Here is a 22,242-nt window from a genome sequence, read left to right as displayed (position 1 = left end):
CCAAAGCTGTTAGACAAGAAAGAGAAATAAGAGGCATCCAAATCAGAAAGAAAGGAGTAAAACTGTCTCTATTTGCTGATGACATGATATTATATACAGAATCTTTAAACCATAAAGATTCTACCAAAAAACTGTCACAATTAAAAAATGAATTCAGTAAAGCTGCAGGATATAAAATCAATATACAAAAATCTGTTGTTTCTATACACTAAAAATGAATTATCAGAAAGAGAAATTAAGAAAACAACAAGATCCTACTATATAGCATAGAGAACTATATTCAATGTCCTGTGATAAACCATAATGGAAAAGAATATATACATATATTTATAACTGAATCACTTTGCTGTACAGAAGAAATTAACATAACTTGTGAATCAACTACACTTCAATTAAAAAAAAAAAAGAAAACAGCCCCATTACAATCATATCAAAAAGAATAAAATACCTAGGTATTAGTTAACCAAGGAAGTGAAAGATCTGTACACTGAAAACTATAATACACTGATGAAGACACAAAAAAATGAAAAGACAGTCCATGCACATGGATTGGAAGAATTAATATTGTTAAAATGTCCATACTACCCAAAGCAATCTACAGATTCAATGCAACGCCTATCAAAATTCCAATGGCATTTTTCACAGAAATAGAACAAACAGTCCTAAAATTTGTATGGAACTAAAAAAGACCTCAAATAGCCAAAGCAATCTTGAGAAAAAAAGAACAAAGCTGAAGGCATCACGTTTCCAAACACTATTACAAAGCTATAGTAATCAATAGAGTGTGGTATTGGGATAACAACAGACACATAGATCATGGAACAGAAAAGAAAGCCTAGCAATAAACCCATCCATATATGGTCAATTAATTAAACAGAGGAGCCAAGATACACACTGCGGAATGGATAGCATCTTTTTCTCCCCATGATGTCCTATATCTTTTTTTTGTTAAGTTGAACTATACTTAATTTACAATGCTGTATTAGTTTTAAGTGTACAGGAAAGTGATTCAGCTTATATATATATATATATATATATATATATATATATTCTTTTTCAGATTCTTTTCCATTATAGGTTAACACAAGATATTGAGTATAGTTCCCTGTGCTATACAGTAAGTCCTTGTTGTTTAAACAAACATAGTAGTGTTTATATGTTAATTCCAAGCCGCTAATTTATCCCTCCCCTTTCCCTTTTAGTAACCATAAATTTGTTTTGTGTCTGTGAGTCACTTTTTGTTTTATAAATAAGTTCATTTGTACCATATTTTTAGATTCTACAAATAAGGGATATCATACGATATTTGTCTTTCTCTGACTTATTTCAATTAATATGATAACCTCTAGGTCCATCCATGTCGCTATAAATGGCATTATTTCATTCTTTTTTATGGCTGAGCAATATTCCATTGTATATATACATCACATCTTCTTTATCAATTAATCTGTTAATGGACATTTAGGTTGCTTCCATGTCTTGGCTATCGTAAATAGTGCTGCTATGAACACTGGGGTGCATGTATCTTCTCGAATTGGAGTTTTCTTCAGATATATGCCCAGGGGTGGGATTACAGGATCATATGGTAACTTTATTTTTAATTTTTTAAAGGAACATTTATTTTTTTTATATATATTTATGGCTGCATTGGGTCTTTTCTGCTGCACACAGGCTTTCTCTAGTTGCGGCAAGCGGGGACTACTCTTCGTTGTGGTGCATGGGCTTCTCATTGGGAAGCATGGGCTCTAGGTGTGTGGGCTCAGCAGTTGTGGCATGTGGGATCAGTAGTCGCGGCTTGCAGGCTCCAGAGCACAGAGCACAGGCTCAGCAGTTGTGGCGCATGGGCTTAGTTGCTCCGCGGCATGTGGGATCTTCCCGGACCAGGGCTTGAACCTGTGTCCCCTGCATTGGCAGGCAGATTCTTAAGCACTGTGTCACCAGGGAAGTCCTGGTAACTCTATTTTTAGTTTCTCAAGGAACCACCATACTGTTCTACATAATGGCTACACCAATTTATATTCCCACCAACACTGTAGGAGCGCTCCTTTTTCTCCACACCCTCTCCAGCATTTATTATTTGTAGACTTTTTAATAATGGCCATTCTGACTGCTCTGAGGTGACATTTCATTGCAGTTTTGATTTGCATTTCTCTAATAATTAGTGATACTGAACATCTTTTCATGTGCATGTTGGCCATCTGTATGTCTTCTTTGGAGAAATGTTTACTTAGGTCTCCTGACCAATTTTTTTTTCTCTTGACATTAAGCTCTATGACCTGCTCATATGTTTTGAAAATTAATCCCCTGTCAGTATATTAGCATGCTTGATACTATCCCAGAGGTCTCTTAAACTGTCCTCATTTCTTTTCATTATTTTTTCTTTTTTCTATTCAGTGTCAATGATTTCCATTACTGTCTTCCAGCTCACTGATCCATTCTTCATCCTCATTTAGTCTATTATTGATTCCTTCTGATATATTTTTCATTTCAGTTATCATATTCTCTAATTCTGTTTGATTGTTCTTTATATTTTCTTTATTTTTTGAATTTTTTGAATTTATTTAATTTATTCTTTTATACAACAGGTTCTTATTAGTCATCAATTTTATACACATCAGTGTATACATGTCAATCCCAATCGCCCAATTCAGCACACCACCATCCGGCCCCCCTCGCCCCGCGGTTTTCCCCCCCTGGGTGCACAAGTTTGTTCTCTACATCTGTGTATCAACTTCTGCCCTGCAAACCAGTTTATCTGTACCATTTTTCTAAGTTCCACATACATGCGTTAATATATGATATTTGTTTTTCTCTTTCTGACTTACTTCACTCTGTATGACAGTCTCTAGATCCATCCACATCTCAAATGACTCAATTTCATTCCTTTTTATGGCTGAGTAATATTCCATTGTATATATGTACCACATCTTCTTTATCAATTCATCTGTCGATGGACATTTAGGTTGCTTCCGTGACCTGGCTATTGTAAATAGTGCTGCAATGAACATTGGAGTGCATGTGTCTTTTTGAATTATGGTTCTCTCTCAGTATATGCCCAGTAGTGGGATTGCTGGATCATATGGTAATTCTATTTTCAGTTTTTTAAGGGACCTCCATACTATTCTTCACAGTGGCTGTATCAATTTATATTCCCACCAAAAGTGCAAGAGGGTTCCCTTTTCTCCACACCCTCTCCAGCATTTGTTGTTTGCAGATTTTCTGATGGTGCCCATTCTAACTGGTGTGAGGTGATACCTCATTGTAGTTTTCATTTGCATTTCTCTAATGATTAGTGATGTTGAGCACCTTTTCATGTGCTTCTTGGCCATCTGTATGTCTTCTTTGGAGAAATATCTATTTAGGTCTTCTGCCCATTTTTGGATTGGGTTATTTGTTTTTTTAATATTGAGCTGCATGAGCTGTTTATATATTTTGGAGATTAATCTTTTGTCCGTTGATTCATTTGCAAATATTTTCTCCCATTCTGAGGGTTGTCTTTGCATCTTGTTTATGGTTTCCTTTGCTGTGCAAAAGCTTTGAAGTTTCATTAGGTCCCATTTGTTTATTTTTGTTTTTATTTCCATTACTCTAGGAGGTGGATCAAAAAAGATCTTGCTGTGATTTATATCAAAGAGTGTTCTTCCTATGTTTTCCTCTAAGAGTTTTATAGTGTCCGCTCTTACATTTAGGTCTCGAATCCTTTTTTTTTTTTTTTTTTGCGGTACGTGGGTGTCTCACTGCCATGGCCTCTCCCATTGTGGAGCACAGGCTCCTGACGCGCAGGTCCAGCAGCCATGGCTCACAGACCCAGCCGCTCCGTGGCACGTGGTATCCTCCCAGACTGGGGCATGAACCCGTGTCCCCCGCATCGTGAGGTGGACTCTCAACCACTGCGCCACCAGTGAAGCCCTCAAATCCATTTTGAGTTTATTTTTGTACATGGTGTTAAGGAGTGTTCTAATTTCATTCTTTTACATGTAGCTGTCCAGTTTTCCCAGCACCACTTATTGAAGAGACTGTCTTTTCTCCCTCGTATATCCTTGCCTCCTCTGTCATAGATTATTATTTTTTTTGTTTTGTTTTATTTTTGCTTGTTGTTTTTTTCTTTGTGGTACGCGGGGCTCTCACTGCTGTGGCCTCTCCCGTTGTGGAGCACAGGCTCCGGACGCGCAGGCTCAGCAGTCACGGCTCATGGGCCCAGCTGCTCCGCGGCATGTGAGATCCTCCTGGACTGGGGCACAAACCCACGTCCCCTGCATTGACAGGTGGACTCTCAACCACTGCACCACCAGGGAAGCCCTGTCATACATTATTTAAACATAGGTGCATGGGTTTATCTCTGGGATTTCTATCTTGTTCCATTGATCTATGTTTCTGTTTTTGTGCAGGACCATATTGTCTTGATTACTGTAGCATTGTAGTATAGTCTGAAATCAGGGAGTCTGATTCTTCCAGCTCCATTTTTTCCCCTTAAGACTGCTTTGGCTATTTGGGGTCGTTTGTGTCTCCATACAGATTTTAAGATTTTATTGTTCTAGTTCCATAAAAAATGCCATTGGTAATATCATAGGGAATGCATTGAATTTGTAGATTACTTTTGGAAGTATAGTCATTTTCATAATGTTGATTCTTCCAATCCAAGAACATGGTATATCTCTCCATCTGTTGGTATCATCTTTAATTTCTTTCAGCAGTGTCATAGTTTTCTGCATACAGGTCTTTTGTCTCCCTAGGTAGGTTTACTCCTGGGTATTTTATTCTTTTTGTTGCAGTGGTAAATGGGAGTGTTTCCTTAATTTCTCTCAGATTTTTCATCATTAGTGTATAGGAATGTAAGAGGTTTCTGTGCATTAATTTTGTATCCTGCTACTTTACCAAATTCATTGATTAGTTCTAGTAGTTTTCTGGTGGCATTTTCAGGATTCTTTATGTATAGTGTCATGTCATCTGCAAACAGTGACAGTTTTACTTCTTCTTTTCCAATTTGTATTCATTTTATTTCTTTTTCTTCTCTAATTGCCACGGCTAGGACTTCCAAAACTATGTTGAATAATCGTGGCAAGAGTGGACATCCTTGTCTTTTTCCTGATCTTAGAGGAAATGCTTTCAGGGTTTCACCATTGAGAATGATGTTTTCTGTGGGTTTGTTGTATATGGCCTTTATTATGTTGAGGTTGGTTCCCTCTATGCCCACTTTCTGGAGAGTTTTTATCATAAATCGGTGTTGAATTTTGTCAAAAACTTTTTCTGCATCTATTGAGATGATCATATGGTTTTTATTCTTCAATTTGTTAATATGGTGTATCACATTGATTGATTTGCATATATTGAAGAGTCCTTGAATCTCTGGGATAAATCCCACTTGATCATGGTGCATGATCCTTTTAATGTGTTGTTGGATTCTGTTTGCTAGTATTTTGTTGAGGATTTTTGCATCAATATTCATCAGTGATATTGGTCTGTAATTTTCTTTTTCTGTAGTATCTTTGTCTGGTTTTGGTATCAGGGTGATTGGTGGCCTCATAGAATGAGTTTTGGAGTGTTCCTTCGTCTGCAATTTTTTGGAAGAGTTTGAGAAGGGTGTTAGGTCTTCCCTAAATGTTTGACAGAATACACCTGTGAAGCCATCTGGTCCTGGACTTTTGTTTGTTGGAAGATTTTTAGTCACAGTTTCAATTTCATTACTTGTGATTGGTCTGTTCATATTTTCTATTTCTTCCTGGTTCAGTCTTGGAAGGTTATACCTTTCTAAGAATTTGTCCATTTCTTCCAGGTTGTCCATTTTATTGGCATAGAGTTGCTTGTAATTGTCTCTTAGGATGCTTTGTATTTCTGCAGTGTCTGTTGTAACTTCTCCTTTTTCATTCCTAATTTTATTGATTTGAGTCCTCTCCCTCTTTTTCTTGTTGAGTCTGGCTAATGGTTTATCAATTTTGTTTATCTTCTCAAAGAACCAGCTTTTAGTTTTATTGATCTTTGCTATTGTTTTCTTTGTTTCTATTTCATTTATTTCTGCTCTGATCTTTATGATTTCTTTCCTTCTACTAACTTTGGGTTTTGTTTGTTCTTTCTCTAGTTACTTTAGGTGTAAGGTTAGATTGTTTATTTGAGATTTTTCTTGTTTCTTGAGGTAGGCTTGTATAGCTATAAACTTCCCTCTTAAAACTGCTTTTACTGCATCCCATAGGTTTTGGGTCATCATGTCTCCATTGTCATTTGTTTCTAGGTATTTTTTGATTTCCTCTTTGATTTCTTCAGTGATCTCTTGGTTATTTAGTAACGTATTGTTTAGCCTCCATGTGTTTGTGTTTTTTACGGTTTTTTCCCTGTAATTCATTTCTAATCTCATAGAGTTGTGGTCAGAAAAGGTGCTTGGTATGATTTCAATTTTCTTAAATTTACTGAGGCTTGATTTGTGACCCAAGCTGTGATCTATCCTGGAGAATGTTCTGTGTGCACTTGAGAAGAAAGTGTAACCTGCTGTTTTTGGATGGAATGTCCTATAAATATCAATGAAATCTATCTGGTCTATTGTGTCATTTAAAGCTTGTGTTTCCTGGGCTTCCCTGGTGGTACAGTGGTTGAGAGTCCGCCTGCTGATGCAGGGGACGCAGTTTCATACCCTGGTCCAGGAAGATCCCACATGCCGTGGAGCGGCTGGGCCCATGCGCCATGGCTGCTGAGCCTGCGCGTCCGGAGCCTGTGCTCCGCATCAGGAGAGGCCACAACAGTGAGAGGCCGACATACCGCAAAAGAAAAAAAAAAAAAAAAAAAAAAGCTTGTGTGTCCTTATTTATTTTCATTTTGGATGGTCTGTCCATTTGTGTAATTGAGGTGTTAAAGTCCCCCACTATTATTGTGTTATTGTCGATTTCCTCTTTTATAGCTGTTAACAGTTGCCTTATGTATTGAGGTGCTCCTATTCTGGGTGCATATATATATTTATAAGTGTTATATCTTCTTCTTGGATTGATCCCTTGATCATTATGTAGTGTCCTTCCTTGTCTCTTGTAACATTTTTTATTTTAAAATCTATTTTATTGGATATGAGTATAGCTACTCCAGCTTTATTCTGATTTCCATTTGCATGGAATATCTTTTTCCATCCCATCATTTTCAGTCTGTATGTGTCCCTAGGTCTGAAGTGGGTCTCTTGTAGACAGCATATATATGGGTCTTGTTTTTGTATCCATTCAGCAAGCCTGTGTCTTTTGGTTGGAGTATTTAATCCATTCACGTTTAAGGTAATTATCGATATGTATGTTCCTATGATCATTTTCTTAATTGTTTTGGGTTTGTTTTTTTAGGTTCTTTTCTTCTCTTGTGCTTCCCACTTAAAGGAGTTCCTTTAGCATTTGTTGTAGAGCTGGTTTGGTGGTGCTGAATTCTCTTAGCTTTTCCTTGTCTGTAAAGCTTTTGATTTCTCCTTTGAATCTGAATGAGATCCTTGCCGGGTAGAGCAATCTTGGTTGTAGGTTCTTCCCTTTCACCACTTTATGTATATCATGCCACTCCCTTCTGGCTTGTAGAGTTTCTGCTGAGAAATCAGCTGTTAACCTTATGGGAGTTCCCTTGTATGTTATTTGTCGTTTTTCCCTTGCTGCTTTCAATAATTTTTCTCTGTCTTTAATTTTTCCCAATTTGATTACTATGTGTCTCGGCATGTTTCTCTTTGGGTTTATCCTGTATGGGACTCGTGGCGCTTCCTGGACTTGGGTGGCTATTTCCTTTACCATGTTAGGGAAGTTTTTGACTATAATCTCTTCAAATATTTTCTCTGGTCCTTTCTCTCCCTCTTCTCCTTCTAGGACCCCTATAATGCGAATGTTGTTGCATCTTATGTTGTCCCAGAGGTCTCTTAGGCTGTCTTCGTTTCTTTTCATTCTTTTTTCTTTAGTCTGTTCCACAGCAGTGAATTCCACCATTCTGTCTTACAGGTCACTTATCCGTTCTTCTGCCTCAGTTATTCTGCTATTGATTCCTTCTAGTGTAGTTTTCATTTCAGTTATTGTATTGTTCGTCTCTATTTGTTTGTTCTTTAATTCTTCTAGGTCTTCGATAAACATTTCCTGCATCTTCTCGATCTTTGCCTCCATTCTTTTTCCGAGGCCCTGGATCATCTTCACTATCTTTATTCTGAATTCTCTTTATGGGAGGTTGCCTATCTCCACTTCATTTAGTTGTTTTTCTGGGATTTTATCTTGTTCCTTCATCTGATACATAGCCCTCTGCCTTTTCATCTTGTCTATCTTTCTGTGAATGTGGTTTTTGTTCCACAGGCTGCAGGACTGTAGTTCTTCTTGCTTCTGCTGTCTGCCCTCTGGTGGATGAGGCTATCTAAGTGGCTTGTGTACATTTCCTGATGTTCTTTATATTTTCTAATTATTTGTTGAAAATTTCTAATTTCTCACTCTGTGCATTCATTCTCCTCCCTAGTTCTTTGATCATCTTTATGATCATTACTCTAAATTCTTTGTTGGGCAGATTGCCTATCTCCACATCACTTAATTATTCTTCTGTCATTTCACTTTGTTCCTTCTTCTGAAAATATTCCTCTGTCACCTCATTCTGTCTAAATTTCTATTTGTATTTTTACGTGTGTGGTGGGTTGGTTACATTTCTTGACCTTGGAGAAGTGGCCCTCTGTAGGAGATGTCCTATGCATCCCAGCAGTGCACTCCTCTCTGATCACCCAAGGGCCAGAGGCCAGCTGGTCCCAGGGTGGTGTCTGGCCTGTGTCTGCAGGCTTGGTCTGCAGGCCGTGGGACTGTAGTTTTCTTGCTTCTGGTGTCTGCCCTCTGGTGGGTGAGGCTGGTCTAGAGGCTTGTGCAGGCTTACTGGTGGGAGGGGACTGTGCCTGCCACCTGGTGGGTGGAGCTGGGTCTTGGTCCTCTGGTGGGCAGGGCCATGTCAAGGGGTGTGTCTAGAGGCAGCTATGGGCTCAGAAAGTCTTTAGGCAGCTTGTCTGTTTATGGGTAGGGCTGTGCCCCTGCCCAGTTTGTTCTTTGGCCTGAGGCCTACCAGCACTGGAGCCTACAGGCTGCTGGGTGGGGCCTGGTCTTGGCGCCAAAACGTCAGCCTCTAGGAGAGCTCACGCAGATGAATGCTCCCCTGTATATTCGCCACCACTGTCTATGTGCCCAGGACTACAGCCTGACTACTGCCGCCTCCCAGCTTCCCAGAAAATGCTCTAAGACCAGCATGTATGTCTGGCCCAGGCTCCTATCAAATTACTGCTTTTGCCCTTGGTCCCAGTGTGCATGACATTTTGTGTGTGGCCTTTAAGAGTGAGGAGCTCCTGCAGTCAAGCCCCACTGGCCTTCAAAGCCAAATGCTCTGGGGGCTCCTCTTCCCAGTGCCGGACTGCCAGGCTGGGAAGCCTGACATGGGACTTGGAACTCTCACTCTGTGGGAGAACCTCTGTAATATAATTATTCTCCAGTTTGTGGGTTGCCCACCTGGGGTGGGTATGGGATTTGATTATATCACAAGTCCACTCCTCCGACCAGTCTAGCTGTGGTTCTGTCTTTATGTCTTTATCTGTAGAGGATCTGAGGATCTTTTCTGGTAGCTATCAGTCTTTTTCAATGATGGCTGTTTTGCAGATTGTTGTGATTTTGGTGTGCTCATGAGAGGAGGTGAGCTTAGGGTCCTTCTGCTCCGCCATCTTGACCACTCTCCAGGGAAGTACAGCATCTTAAATAAATGGTGCCGGTAAAACTGGACAGCCATATGCAAAAGAATGAAACTGGACTACCACCTTACATCATACACAAAAACTAGCTCAAAATGGATTGAAGACTTGAATGTAAGACCTGAAACCATAAAACCCCTAAAAGAAAAGATAAGCAGTAAGTTCCTTGACATGGGTCTTAGCAATAACTTTTTGGTTTTGACTCAAAAAGAAAAGGCAACAAAAACAAAAATAAACAAGTAGGACTAAATCAAACTAAAAAGCTTCTATGCAGGAAAGAAAACCACCAAAAAAATGAAAAGGCAATTAATACTGAATGGGAGAAAATATTTGTACATCATATATCTGATAAGGGGTTAATATTCAAAACATATAAAGAATTCATAAAACTCAAAAGCAAAAGAACAAACAATCTGAATAAAAAATGGGCAGAAGATCTGAATAGACATTTTTCCAAAGAAGACAACAGATACATGATTAGGTGCTCAAAATCACTAATCATCAGAAAACTGCAAATCAAAACAGTGATATATCAACCTCACACCTGTTAGAATAGCTACCATCAAAAAGACACAATAATAAAGTGTTGGCAAGAATGTGGAGAAAAGGGAATCCCTGTGCATTGTTAGTGGTAATGTAAATTGGTTCAGTCACTATGGAAAATAGTATGGACGGTCCTCAAAAAGTTAAAATCAGAACTACCATATGATCCAACAATTCCACTTCTGGGTATTTATCCAAAGAAAATGAAAACACTAACTGGACAAGATATATGCACCCTGATGTTCACTGCAGCAATATTTACAACAGCCAAGACATGGAAACAACCTAAGTGTCCAAGTGCCCATCAATGTATAAAGAAACAAATAGAGAAAATGTGATACATACATAAACACACACACATATATATATGTATATATATGGTGGAATATTATTCAGCAATAAAAAAGGAAATCCTGCCATCTGTGATAACCATATGGACCTTGAGGGCATTATGCTAACTAAGATAAGGCAGAGAAAGATAAATACCATATGATCTCACTTATACATGGAAACTAAAAAAAAAAAACCACAATAAGGACAACCAAACTCATAGACACAGAGAACAGACTGGTGGTTGCCAGAGGCAATGGATGGGGGTGGTGCGTGAAATGGGTGAAGGGAATTGAATATAAAATAATGTCATGGGATGTAATGTACAGTATGATGACGATAGTTAATACTGTATTGTATATTTGAAAGTTGCTAAGGGAATAAAGTTCTCATTACAAGAAAAAAATTTGGTAACTATATGTGGTGAGGGATGTTAACCAGACTCACTGGAGTGATCATTTCACAATATACACAAATATTGAATCATTATGCTGTACACCTCAAGCCAAAATAACATTATGTGTCAATTATATCTCAATTTTTTAAATTCCCCTTTTAAAAAAAGAAATAAACAAATTTGGGAGTCATTAGCATTTAGATGCTATCTAAATCCAGGTGAGTGAATTATTTCACAATAAAGTGATGACAGTGAAAGAACAGAAGTTGTGCAAGGACTGTAGCCCGGAGCATGGATGGCGAGATGAAGAGAAACAAGCAAAAAAGGGAGGATGGAAAACTAGGAGAAGAAACAAACTATGAAATTCTGGAATGAAAAGTAAAAAGCATGTTTCAAGGAGGTAGAGTGGTAAAATGTGTCAAATGCTACAAGTTTTGTCATGAAAGATGAGAACTGAGAACTGACTGAAGTTACAGAGGTCACCAGAGACACTGGCAAGAACAGTTTCAGTGAAGTTGATATGAAGCAAAAGCATGACTGAAGCCAGATCAAGAAGGAATGGTAGGAGAGCATTATAAGTAGCAAATATAGAGAATTAGGACAATAATGAGGGGAATGAAAATGTCAAGAGAGGATTTTTTTTTCCTAGCATGTTGATGGTAATAATCCAAGAAAGGGAAAAACTATGATGCAAGAGGAACATAAGTAATATGAAGACACTATAGGAAAACAGAAGGTGTTATGTCTATGTACTAAAAACCTCAGGGGTATGGGGGAGCAGGAGGGTGAGTATACCAGGGCTGACCTCCTGGAACTACCTCAGGGCAGATCTCTTTGAGATACCTTTCAAAGATGATTTGATGTGATGATGAGTGTGGGTAATACCAGGCCCATGGAACAAAGAATTTTTGCAAAGGCAAAAATATTAATGGCAATTATTTCTTTCTCTTTCCAGTAGGCCATCATATTTTTGTTTCCATTATTTGCATGCCTAAGAAATTTTATTTGTTCTCAAACCTATTAAGGTTAGTAATATCTGATACTGTATTCATATAATTCAGTTAATTACAATATAAAACAATCAGTGCAAAAAAGAAAGGTATTTCCCTGAAAATTCAATGCTTCTGAAAAACTTGATAAAAGTGGGTTTTTTTAAAAACTTACTGTTAAATTAGATGTAGGTAAATTAGATGTAGGTAAAACAAGTATAAAATATTGGCAGGAAACATGATAAAAAATGTACTGAGATCTGCAGCCAGAAATTTTAGTAAGTGGCTAAGTTCTGGCACCAATTTAAAGAATCTGATATGAAACTTCTATTCGGGGAGTTTGTTCAAGAAAAACAACAATGTGTGTTCAAGAAAGACAACAATAATTTCCAATTAGGGAATCCATCCTTAAAGAAAAAGTATGGATTGGCCCTCGCAAACACATAAAAAAATTGCAAATGAATGTGAAAGTTTTAATTTATTAAATGCTTACATCTAAATGTGTATGTCTTTTTTTATGATTTCCCATTTTGAACTAAAAGGATTAAATGAATAGCTATCAGCTCCAAATGCACTGGAGAAGTTTTCGTTCCTGTAAATTCTACAAATAACAGAAGCCATTTTTAAAAATTTAAGTATCCACATTTAAATATTCTAAATAAAACGGTTAAGATACTTTCCCTTCTTCCTTAAATAGTTGCCTTTTTTCTGATACTCAGAATCACCTAACAAATCAACCAGATATTTCCTACGTATTAGCTTTATGGCCATAATATGGTGATGCTCTCATTAAATGACTAGGACTTTGTCCCTATGTGAAATGGCGCCAGCCAGACAGCTTTCAAGTTTTCCAGTTCTCTCTCTTATGAGAAGGCTTGTAGCAGTGACCTGCTTGCTGCCTGAATGCTTACTTAAAAATAATCTTTTTAATATTATTGACCTAAATAAATGGCTTTTTTCTTTACAGGCCTACTTATTCCATATTTTAGCAAAAGTCACCTTTACAATGCTCATTAAGAAATTTCTTATTTTAAGTATGAGTAAGGCAGAGTTAATATTTAGAATTTAAATGTATTAATAAGTCATTTTATGTGTGGTAAAGATGCGGATTATTGTTTTTACAATAATATAATTATTTCACAGCTCCAGCCTTAACATTAAAAATCACATTAAAAAAAAGATCGCGGGCTTCCCTGGTGGCGCAGTGGTTGAGAGTCCGCCTGCCGATGCAGGGGACGCGGGTTCGTGCCCTGGTCCGGGAGGATCCCACATGCTGCGGAGCGGCTGGGCCTGTGAGCCATGGCCGCTGAGCCTGCGCGTCCGGAGCCTATGCTCCTTAACGGGAGAGGCCACAACAGTGAGAGGCCCGTGTACCGCAAAAAAAAAAAGATCGCCATTTAATTGTTAACTTATTGACGATCTAGAGTCTCTGGTAATTATATTATGATTAGAAGTTACATTCGGCATAGCAAAAAAGGATTTGAGAGGATCTCAAGACAAAAAGTTATCACTTGACTCTGGAAAATATATTTTCATTTTGTGGCCCAAATAGTTTTGTTTGTTTGGGTTTTTGTGTGGAAGGTGCTAGGCTATATTCAAGTCTGCTGAGTAGAAGTAATCAAATCACCTAATTCTACATAAAACTCAGAGTTTTTCTTGCGAATTACTACTAAGCTTTTTATCAAGCTGCCTTAAAAATGTTAACTGATCTTCAGCTGAACCAGTTTATTAACTTCAGGCTTAAAACTTCCTTACTTAAAAAAAATTAAGCAAGATCACTAATTATTCTCCCTGTCTATATCCAAACACCACTAGTATAAATGAATTAGTTATTCTGAACATTAAAAATCTTACTCAGTTATAAAGGATAACTAAAATTGCGTTGAAAAATTAAAATTATTCAATACAAAATATAGACTAGAATAATATAAACTCTAAGACTAAATAATATAAATTAAAGTATGAAAACTTGATTTTCAGGTAACATTTTGATCCTACAAGGTCTTACATGTGTTAAGTTCACAACTAAGAAATGATAACGTCTCTCTCTTCTCCCTCTACATCTTCCACAGTGCTAAGAGAGATACCTTTCTGAAATCTAAATCTAATCATATCTCTCCCCCTTTCTAAATACTTAATTTTAAAACCCCATAACTTGGGACCTCCCTGGTGGTGCAGTGGATGGGATTCTGCACTCCCAATGCAGGGGGCCTGGGTTCGATCCCCGTTCAGGAAGCTAGATCCCACATGCATGCTGCAAATAAGAGTTCGCATGCCACAACTAAGGAGCCCGCCCACCGCAACTAAGACCTGGTACAACCAAATAAAGAAATAAATATTTTAAAAAACAACAACAACAAACCTATAACTTTAATGATGTCCCATCACCTGCAAGCTTCTTCACTGCTTATCTAAGCCTCATCTTCTAACGTTATTTGCTAACACTTCCTACAATGTCCGAGTTCTTTAAGCCTGCCTGTCCCTTCCCACTTTGCTTACCTGGCCATACTTCAATTAATTCTTCAAAACTTTGCTAAGATGGCATGCCTCCCCCCCAAAAAAAAAAATTTGCTAAGATATCAACTTGTTTAATCACTAATATTTATTGACTATGATTACACTACAAAGTTTAAGGTCCAGTGACATGTGTTGTAAATATGTAACTTTTAGATGAAAAGATGCAGGCAGTCCTTTCCCTCAGAGAGTTTAACAAATATGATGACTTTCTCCCTAAAACCTTACCCCTCTGAGCTACCTTTCTCAGAGCTACCTCTTTACATTAAATCTAACTCTTCTGATGCACTTATCATACTTCATTGTAATTATTTATATGACTCTTTCCTCCTACTAGCCTGTGAACAGGGAGAAAAGTAACTTATCTCTATAGTCTCAGCAGCACCTGGCCAAATGAATTACCAATAGTAGTTGCTCAATGCTACCATGAATTTTATGAGCAAAAACAATTTGCCAATGCAAGGAAAATATCTTCTACGGTCATACTTTGCCATTATATCAACATATGTAAATGAGCTTTAATTTTAATCCACAATATAGAAAAAAATCATCTATGAATTAATTGTGAGTCTTCCTAACAAATGATAACTCTAAAATACGACTTTAGCCGTGTGTTTCACAGTTACTACTATCATCTTGGCTGGGACAATTCTTCACTGGAGTGAGGCTGTTCCAAACCTTGCAGATGGTTAATACCGCTGGCCTTGCACTCTCAGTGTCAACAGCTGCCCTTTAGTCACTGTGGAATCAACACATCCTACATGCTTGAAAGTGCCCCCTAGGTGAATAATTCTCCCTTGATAACTCCTGCTTATTTCAACTTTGTGACTCTGTTCAACTTTATTTGCAAATAAATCTACTCCATAGAGAATAGTTGCTGTGTATCTTTAAAACTAAAAATTAAAATACGTGTAAAATAAAAAATTTAATATAAAATCATTTCTTTGTATATGAGGTATAGATTTAATATTTAGCCTCTCTACCTTAAAGAGATATACATAAGCAAAAAAAGACTAAACAATTTATTTAAATATAGGAAGAAATCATACGGAGTCCAATTTGGGGGGATACATGGGCTATATTACTAAGGCTTTGAATGGAATGTCACATTTGAGAGAGATGTGCATAGACTCAGATATGACCAGACAGCTTCAATGAACTGCTTGGAAAAATCAACCTGGAACCCTGCTTACAAGGTCCCAGGCAAAGCAGTTTTTAAACAGAAATTATATGGTCAATCAGTATTCTTGCTGTACTTATAAATAAATCAGGCCAAGTTTAATATAAACAAATTTGTTTCACTGTGATTATCTTTGGGAAAAAGTGGGAGTAATTGTAGAGAGAAAAATTATGTTTGCACCTTTGTAGACATTAGATTCTAGTCCTGTTAACTGCCTTTGAGCTTTTGTTACATACCTGTAAACTGGACTAGATCTGAATTCTTCTAGTTTCCTCAAATATCTGGCTAGACTCACCAAACTAATGTTTCCCATTTTCTCCCACACTTCTGATTGGAAATCACCAAGAATAAAGTCAACCCTGGAGCCCCACTTACCAATTGCTCCTAACCACTGACACTGCTGCAAAACTAGAAAGTATTGAGCCTTGGGTACACATCTCACAGCTGAAAAAGGCCCCACCTGCTACCTGGTCCTGTATAAACAATGGAGACCTACAAATCAAACTGATGAGGAAAAGAAGTAGCTGATATCGATGTAGACTGCTTCTGCCCAAGATGCCGGATCAAGACTCCCTACTCTAGCTAAACATGAAACCCTTTCTTTTTTTCTTTCTTTCCTTTATTCTGACATTGGCCTGGAAAGATAATACCCTCATTTGTATCTCCCAGGCCATTGCTAAGGGAAGTAATCTTTGGATTTAGAATAACTCTTTATTTCAGGCTAGAAGAAAATCGAACTTAACTCCTGGCTTGAATGGACAATTGTGCCCTGATAGGATTTATCTTTGTCTGTGATTATCATTATCCTTGGGCTTATGAATGCTTAGATGACCAGTGCACAGCTGGGCAATGCCTCTTAGGTTATTTAACTGTGCCACTCACTGTTCTAAAAAAAAAAAAAAAACCTACCAGGAGGATTTTCATGATACAGGGTTCGCTTCCTTTGGCAGGGCTATATTTCCCTGGTTAGGAGTAAATATGAATGAGAATATAATCAGAAGGCTCGCCTTAACTCTTGAACGTACTGCAGAATCCACTGCTGCTAAAGCATTAGCTGCCCAGCAAAGATCCTAACACTCTCTAGCCAAAGTTGTTCTTGAAAATATAATAGCCATTGATTATCTTCTAGCTAAGCAAGAAGGTGCTAGGGCCACCACCCCCCGTTGTATCTGGATTGGCATTTCTGGGAAAGTTAAAACTCAGTTACATAAGACCATTGAGCAAGCCACTTGGCTTAAAAGGGTGACTCCAAGACCCCCCTTCAAGGGGGTCTTTGATTGGTTTGAGTCCTGCCGACCAGGGCTCTGAAGTGCACTCCAAACACTGGGAATTATCCTGCTCATAGTTAAATCAAAATAATCTCCCTGGCACTGTATTCTCTCAAAAATTTTAAATGCATTTTGCAGCAGCCAACTGCCAAGCAAATGATATCCCTAAGACTGGAATGTCAGAAAAGTAACCAAAAGAATGACCAACTTAAAATTCATGAACCTGGAACTGTGACCCATAGATGTCATAGAGATTAAGCAAAAACTTCATGCCACGCCAAGGATCAGTAGCTGAGGGTGACACTAATACATTAACTTTTAATCACATCTCTCTGTTAAGCTGAGAGTCTGATCAAAGGGGAGGGAATTGTTAAAGAGGAAACCACTGGCCCAAAATGGCATCACTTGTGCAAAAGCCCATAATTTTACCAAACCTAGACTTAATACCTGACAATTGCAGTTATGCTCTTCCCCAGAAATGTAGTCTTAATCAACCAGTTTAGAATTTTCTGGTTGGCAGCAATGAGGTAATCTGTCACATGGGCCCTCTCCACCCAACCTGCACCCCCCCCAACCCTGACCCCTGCCCCCAGAGGAAAAAGAAGCAATCTGCACATAAAAAATCCCTGCCTTTCCTTGACTTCAAAAAGACGTCCTGGTCTAAAAGTAATTCTTTCTTTTCTTTTGCTAATAGCTCCCTTGCCCCACCCTTCTTCCTAGAAAAACCTTCCATTTTGTACAACCCCTTGGAGTGCCCTTCTAGCTGCTAATGGGATGCTGGCTGATTCATGAATTGCCTAATGAAGCCAACTAGACCTTCAAAAAAAAAATTTAGTAACGAAAAATAAGAAAAATTTGCTAGGGCTTCCCTGGTGGCGCAGTGGTTGACAGTCCGCCTGCCGATGCAGGGGACGCGGGTTCGTGCCCTGGTCTGGGAAGATCCCACATGCCGCGGAGCGGCTGGGCCCGTGAGCCGTGGCCACTGAGCCTGCGCGTCCGGAGCCTGTGCTCCGCAACCGGAGAGGCCACAACAGTGAGAGGCCCGCGTACCGCCAAAAAAAAAAAAAATCAAGTAATCAGCTCAATAGATGCAGAAAACGCATTTGAAAAAAAATCAATAATCCTTCACGATAAAAATTCCCAGAAAACTAAGAATAGAATTGAACTTCTTAAACTTCACAGAGGGCAATTCTGAAATAAAACTACAGCTAACAACATACTTTATGGTGAAAGATTGAATGATTTCCCCTGAGACAGGGAACAATGAAAAGATAACTGCTCTTAACCCATCTATTAAATGAGCAGGAGTGTGTGTGTGTGTGTGTGTGTGTGTGTTTGTGATAAAATTCACCACTGTAATTTTAGAGTGTACAATTCGGTGGCATTCAGCGCATTCACATTACTGTGTAACCATCACCACTATGTAGTTCCAGAATTTTTCATCACCACAAAAGGAAACCCTGTACTCCCCATTCTCATTCTCTGCTCCCTCCAGCCCTAGGCAACCACTAATCTAATATCTGTCTCTATGGATTTGCCTCTTCTGGCTATTTCCTATAAACAGAATCCTACAATATGTGGCTTCTTTCACTGAGTATAATGTTTTCAAAGTTCACCCATGTTGTGACAAATATCAGTACTTCATTCCTTTTTATGGCCGAACAATATTCTACTGTATGGAGAGACCATATTTTGCTTATCCAGTCATCTGTTGAGGGACAGGTGTGTGTATTTTAACAGAAAGATGGCCTTTATCCTCAAGGAATGAATCTCTATGGTGGGATTTCAAGCATAACATCAAACTGGAGATAAGAGAGTTGGCAGCAAGGGCCTTTCTCAGAACTTTCAAGTCACAATTTAGAAATCACTTGTTCTGTGACTAGCTCTGTGGGAGTGGCAATGAGGCGGGATGTCTAATGGTACATGCTCCCCACAGGTGTCAAGGCTTCCAAACCACTTCTGCCTGGTAGGGAGGTTACTACAGGACGGCATCTGGCAGGCTCTTGGAATCAAAGCTTACATCTCAGGCTACTCACCCCCCATTTCACTGGGGGAGGACATGTCATAAGAAAAACTAGGTTTCCACACACAGGCTGTTTGCACAAGCATAAAGGAAGGGAGGATCTGAGTGATCCCCTGGATAATTTAATCCCCACGTCAGCCCAACTGCTGTCTTGGGTTCTCTCCATAACATACATACACACATGAAATTAATTACACAACTTCTAATAATGCACCAAATAGGTCCTCTTAAAGGTAGTTAAATCAGTCCAGTTTGAAAACATTTGGCTGGGCCAAGCTTTCTTTGTGAGGCTAAGTACTGTAGTGGTTCAGAACAAAGGCTTTAGAATCAGGTAGACCTACATTCAAATAGTGCCTCTGCTACCATTAGCTCTGGGAATTTAAACAGGAGATACAACCTCAATTTCTTCACCTATAAACTGGGAACAGTAGTTAACAGTACCAAACTCAGTGCATTCTTACCACCATATGTGAAGAATGCAGCATGGTGCCTAGGAGAAGCAATTTTTAATGTGATTATTAAAAATCACCGTCGTCAACGTTTACTGAGATTTTATGAAAGGACAGACTAAGGATCGCAACTGCCAACTCTATGTTATTCGATACAATTAAACCATGAGCTTAAATGGTTCAAATTTATCCCATCATCTTACACTCCTATAGATTTCATCCAGTAGCTGAATTTGGGGGAGGAAAAGAAAAAAGGACCCACACAAAACTTTCCCAGTTGAAGACATTTTTATTTCGGTACGCACCTGAGACCCTGGCAGGATGGGCCTGTCCTCCCCCTCCTTTGGGAGAGGATGGGGGCCCTGCCCTGAGGGGGCAGCTGGGGGATGAAGCAAAGGGCTATGTGACAGTGATAGGTCACAATGAGGAAAGGGCTATGCGACAGTGATAGGTCACAAAGGGCACCAGAGGATAAATAGGCTGTGCCAGGGGGTTAGGCTGAGAAAGTGGTTACTTCTCTCAGTAGGACTGAAGTTCACCACAGCCTCTTGGGGAGATAAAAAGCCAGAAGCAGAAGTGAGGTGAGGCAGAGGGGGAGCCTACCATACCTCTCTACACACTTGAAGAGATTCAGCCTGGGGTCCAGGCGCCCTACAGCGTCCCCACTGTGATCATCTGTGCCCCTACCCACACCCCTGCCTCTGGGAGACCCTGAGGCAAAGCTGGGGGCCTGTGGGGCGGGCTTGGAAGACCTGCCGTAGGGCTGCCTGTGTGTGACGTACGAGCACCGCAGCTCGCTCTTCTGCCAGTGAGGCCGAGGGAGGGAAGAGCCAGGGGCCCACCCTAACCGTGCTGCCTGTCGCCTGTCGTGATCAAAGACAGCCATGAGTGGGGACTCTCTGCTCCCGTATCACACGGCCCAGAGCAGCACCAGGGTGGGCCTGTTCAACACCACCACAGGGAAGCTGCAGCAGCAACTGCGCAAGGGCGAATACGACATGTTCAAGGACGCACCGGTATTCGAGAGCGACTTTATCCAGATCACGAAGAGGGGAGACCTGATTGACGTGCACAACTGTGTCTGCATGGTGACCGTGGGCATCACATCCAGCAGCCCCGTCCTCCCACTCCCAGACACCATGCTGCTGGCCCGATGGGCCACCGGCTGTGAAGAGCACGCTGAGCACAGCCAGGCCGCCAAGGGCAAGAGCCACGAGGCTGCAAAGACCTTAGAGCTCACCAGGCTCCTTCCCTTGACGCTCGTGAGCATCTCCACTCACAATCGTGAGAAACAACAGCTGCGCGTGAAGTTTGCCACTGGCCGCTCCTGGTACCTGCAGCTGTGTGCCCCTCTGGACGTGCAGGAAGACCTCTTCACCTCTTGGGAAGAGCTGATTTACCTCCTGCGACCACCAGTGGAGAGTCACAGCCGCACCTGTGCCGTTCCAGCCTGGGACATGATCGGCCTGCCTGTGTTCGAGGAGCAGGACGACGGCAGGAGCCCGGCAGTGGAGGATTTCCAAGGAAAGTGGGATCAGGACCAGGTGAGCATCTGCAGCCTCCATACATGCTCTGAGCTGGCCGGGGCCACGTCTGCCGCTTTTGCTGGGGGGGAGGGGATCCAACTGGACTCCCACAAGCCCGATACCATGCCCGATGTGGCCACTGCAAAAGCAAAACCTACCGTGCTTGACAAAGTGTCAGCATCGCGGGCAACGACCAAAGTGGAGACAGCAGGGGTGGCAGGAGGCACCGCAGCGGGTGCTTTGAGCGTGGCAGTGATCAAGTCTCCTGCCCCTGAAGAGCAGAGCACGGCCACAGCAGCCACAGCCAGCAACGGTCCAGGAGGAAGCAAAATCAACATAGCCACTGGGGGCACTGCCAGAACATCCCTGAGGAGCAGGAAAACGGTGCTGCGAACAATTCAGGGTATGCTTGGCAAGTGCCGCGAACTATTCAGGGTATGCTTCCAGCACGTCCACCAGCCTCTCCCCAGAGGCCGGCATGACTGTGGTCGGAGCAGAACCTACCGGCAAGACTGTTGAAGGAAGAGCCGACGAGGAGGACGAGGGGACCCTCATCTCAACCTTGCCACAGGAAGGCAAAGTGAGTGAACAGGATGGCAGCTCACAGAGGGTGTCCCAGGCCCGCAAGGGAAGAAGGGAGAGAAGGGAGCACTGGGGAGAGGACAGAGCTCTTACGAGCCCCTCGCTCTGCAGTTCAGTGGAAAGCCACCACAAGGCAGTGGGAAACAAGACCATCCAGAAAGCAGCTGGCCCGTGCTCAGGCGGCCGCAGAGCCAATAGAGATGACCAAAAGGACAAAGGCCACGGCAGCCCGGGGGGCAGCGAGCAGGGCACTGCTCACAAAGGCATCAGCCGTGCTCCCATCACCAACGAGTCCAGGACCTCGCACAAATCGGGCAGGAGCTTATCTACAGCGAGTTCAGGTCCCACCACTGAGAGACTCAGCAGGATCAGCTCTTTCTTCAGGAACGTCAGAGCCAGTCTTACTACAAAGACAGTGGCCTCCTCACGCGATAAATATGTGAGCATCCTGGCGAAGCCAGTGGAAGGGACCCGAATGGAGGCCATCGTAGAGACAGCAGAGAGTGGCCAGGGGCTGGAGATCACTGGAGGTGTGACATCTGAGACCGTGCAGCCAAGTGACGGTTGAAGCCCATCAATAGGGCCTAGAGCTGGGAGCTGCAAAGCGGACCAGGGCTCAGGGAAATACCCCTGGAGAGCCCATTTCAGCTTCCTTACTGCAATTTAAATAAAAAACCAAACAATCTGAGAATGCATGCAGTGTCTTGTCTGAATTTCTAGGTCCCGAAGCCCAGCTGTAGCCTCACA

At 40.8% G+C, this 22,242-nt stretch overlaps 2 protein-coding genes across 2 annotated transcripts in view; one reads left to right on the top strand and one right to left on the bottom strand.

The window, feature by feature from the left end:
- Positions 1–22,242, bottom strand: part of BAZ2B (bromodomain adjacent to zinc finger domain 2B) — a 385,114-nt gene that overhangs the window by 246,817 nt on the left and 116,055 nt on the right. The window lies entirely within an intron of this gene.
- LOC111172787 (Golgi-associated RAB2 interactor protein 4-like) lies at positions 19,641–22,076 on the top strand. The gene is given in 3 exon segments (XM_089916021.1): positions 19,641–21,315; positions 21,317–22,048; positions 22,050–22,076. Coding segments are annotated over 3 exon segments (1,803 nt in total). The 5' UTR covers positions 19,641–20,271.

Source organism: Delphinapterus leucas, chromosome 8 (assembly GCF_059928025.1).
Source record: "Delphinapterus leucas isolate spDelLeu-1000000601 "Yukka" chromosome 8, BTC_Dleu_Yukka2, whole genome shotgun sequence".
Taxonomy (NCBI): domain Eukaryota; kingdom Metazoa; phylum Chordata; class Mammalia; order Artiodactyla; family Monodontidae; genus Delphinapterus; species Delphinapterus leucas.
This window is presented reverse-complemented; position numbering and strand designations above follow the sequence as displayed.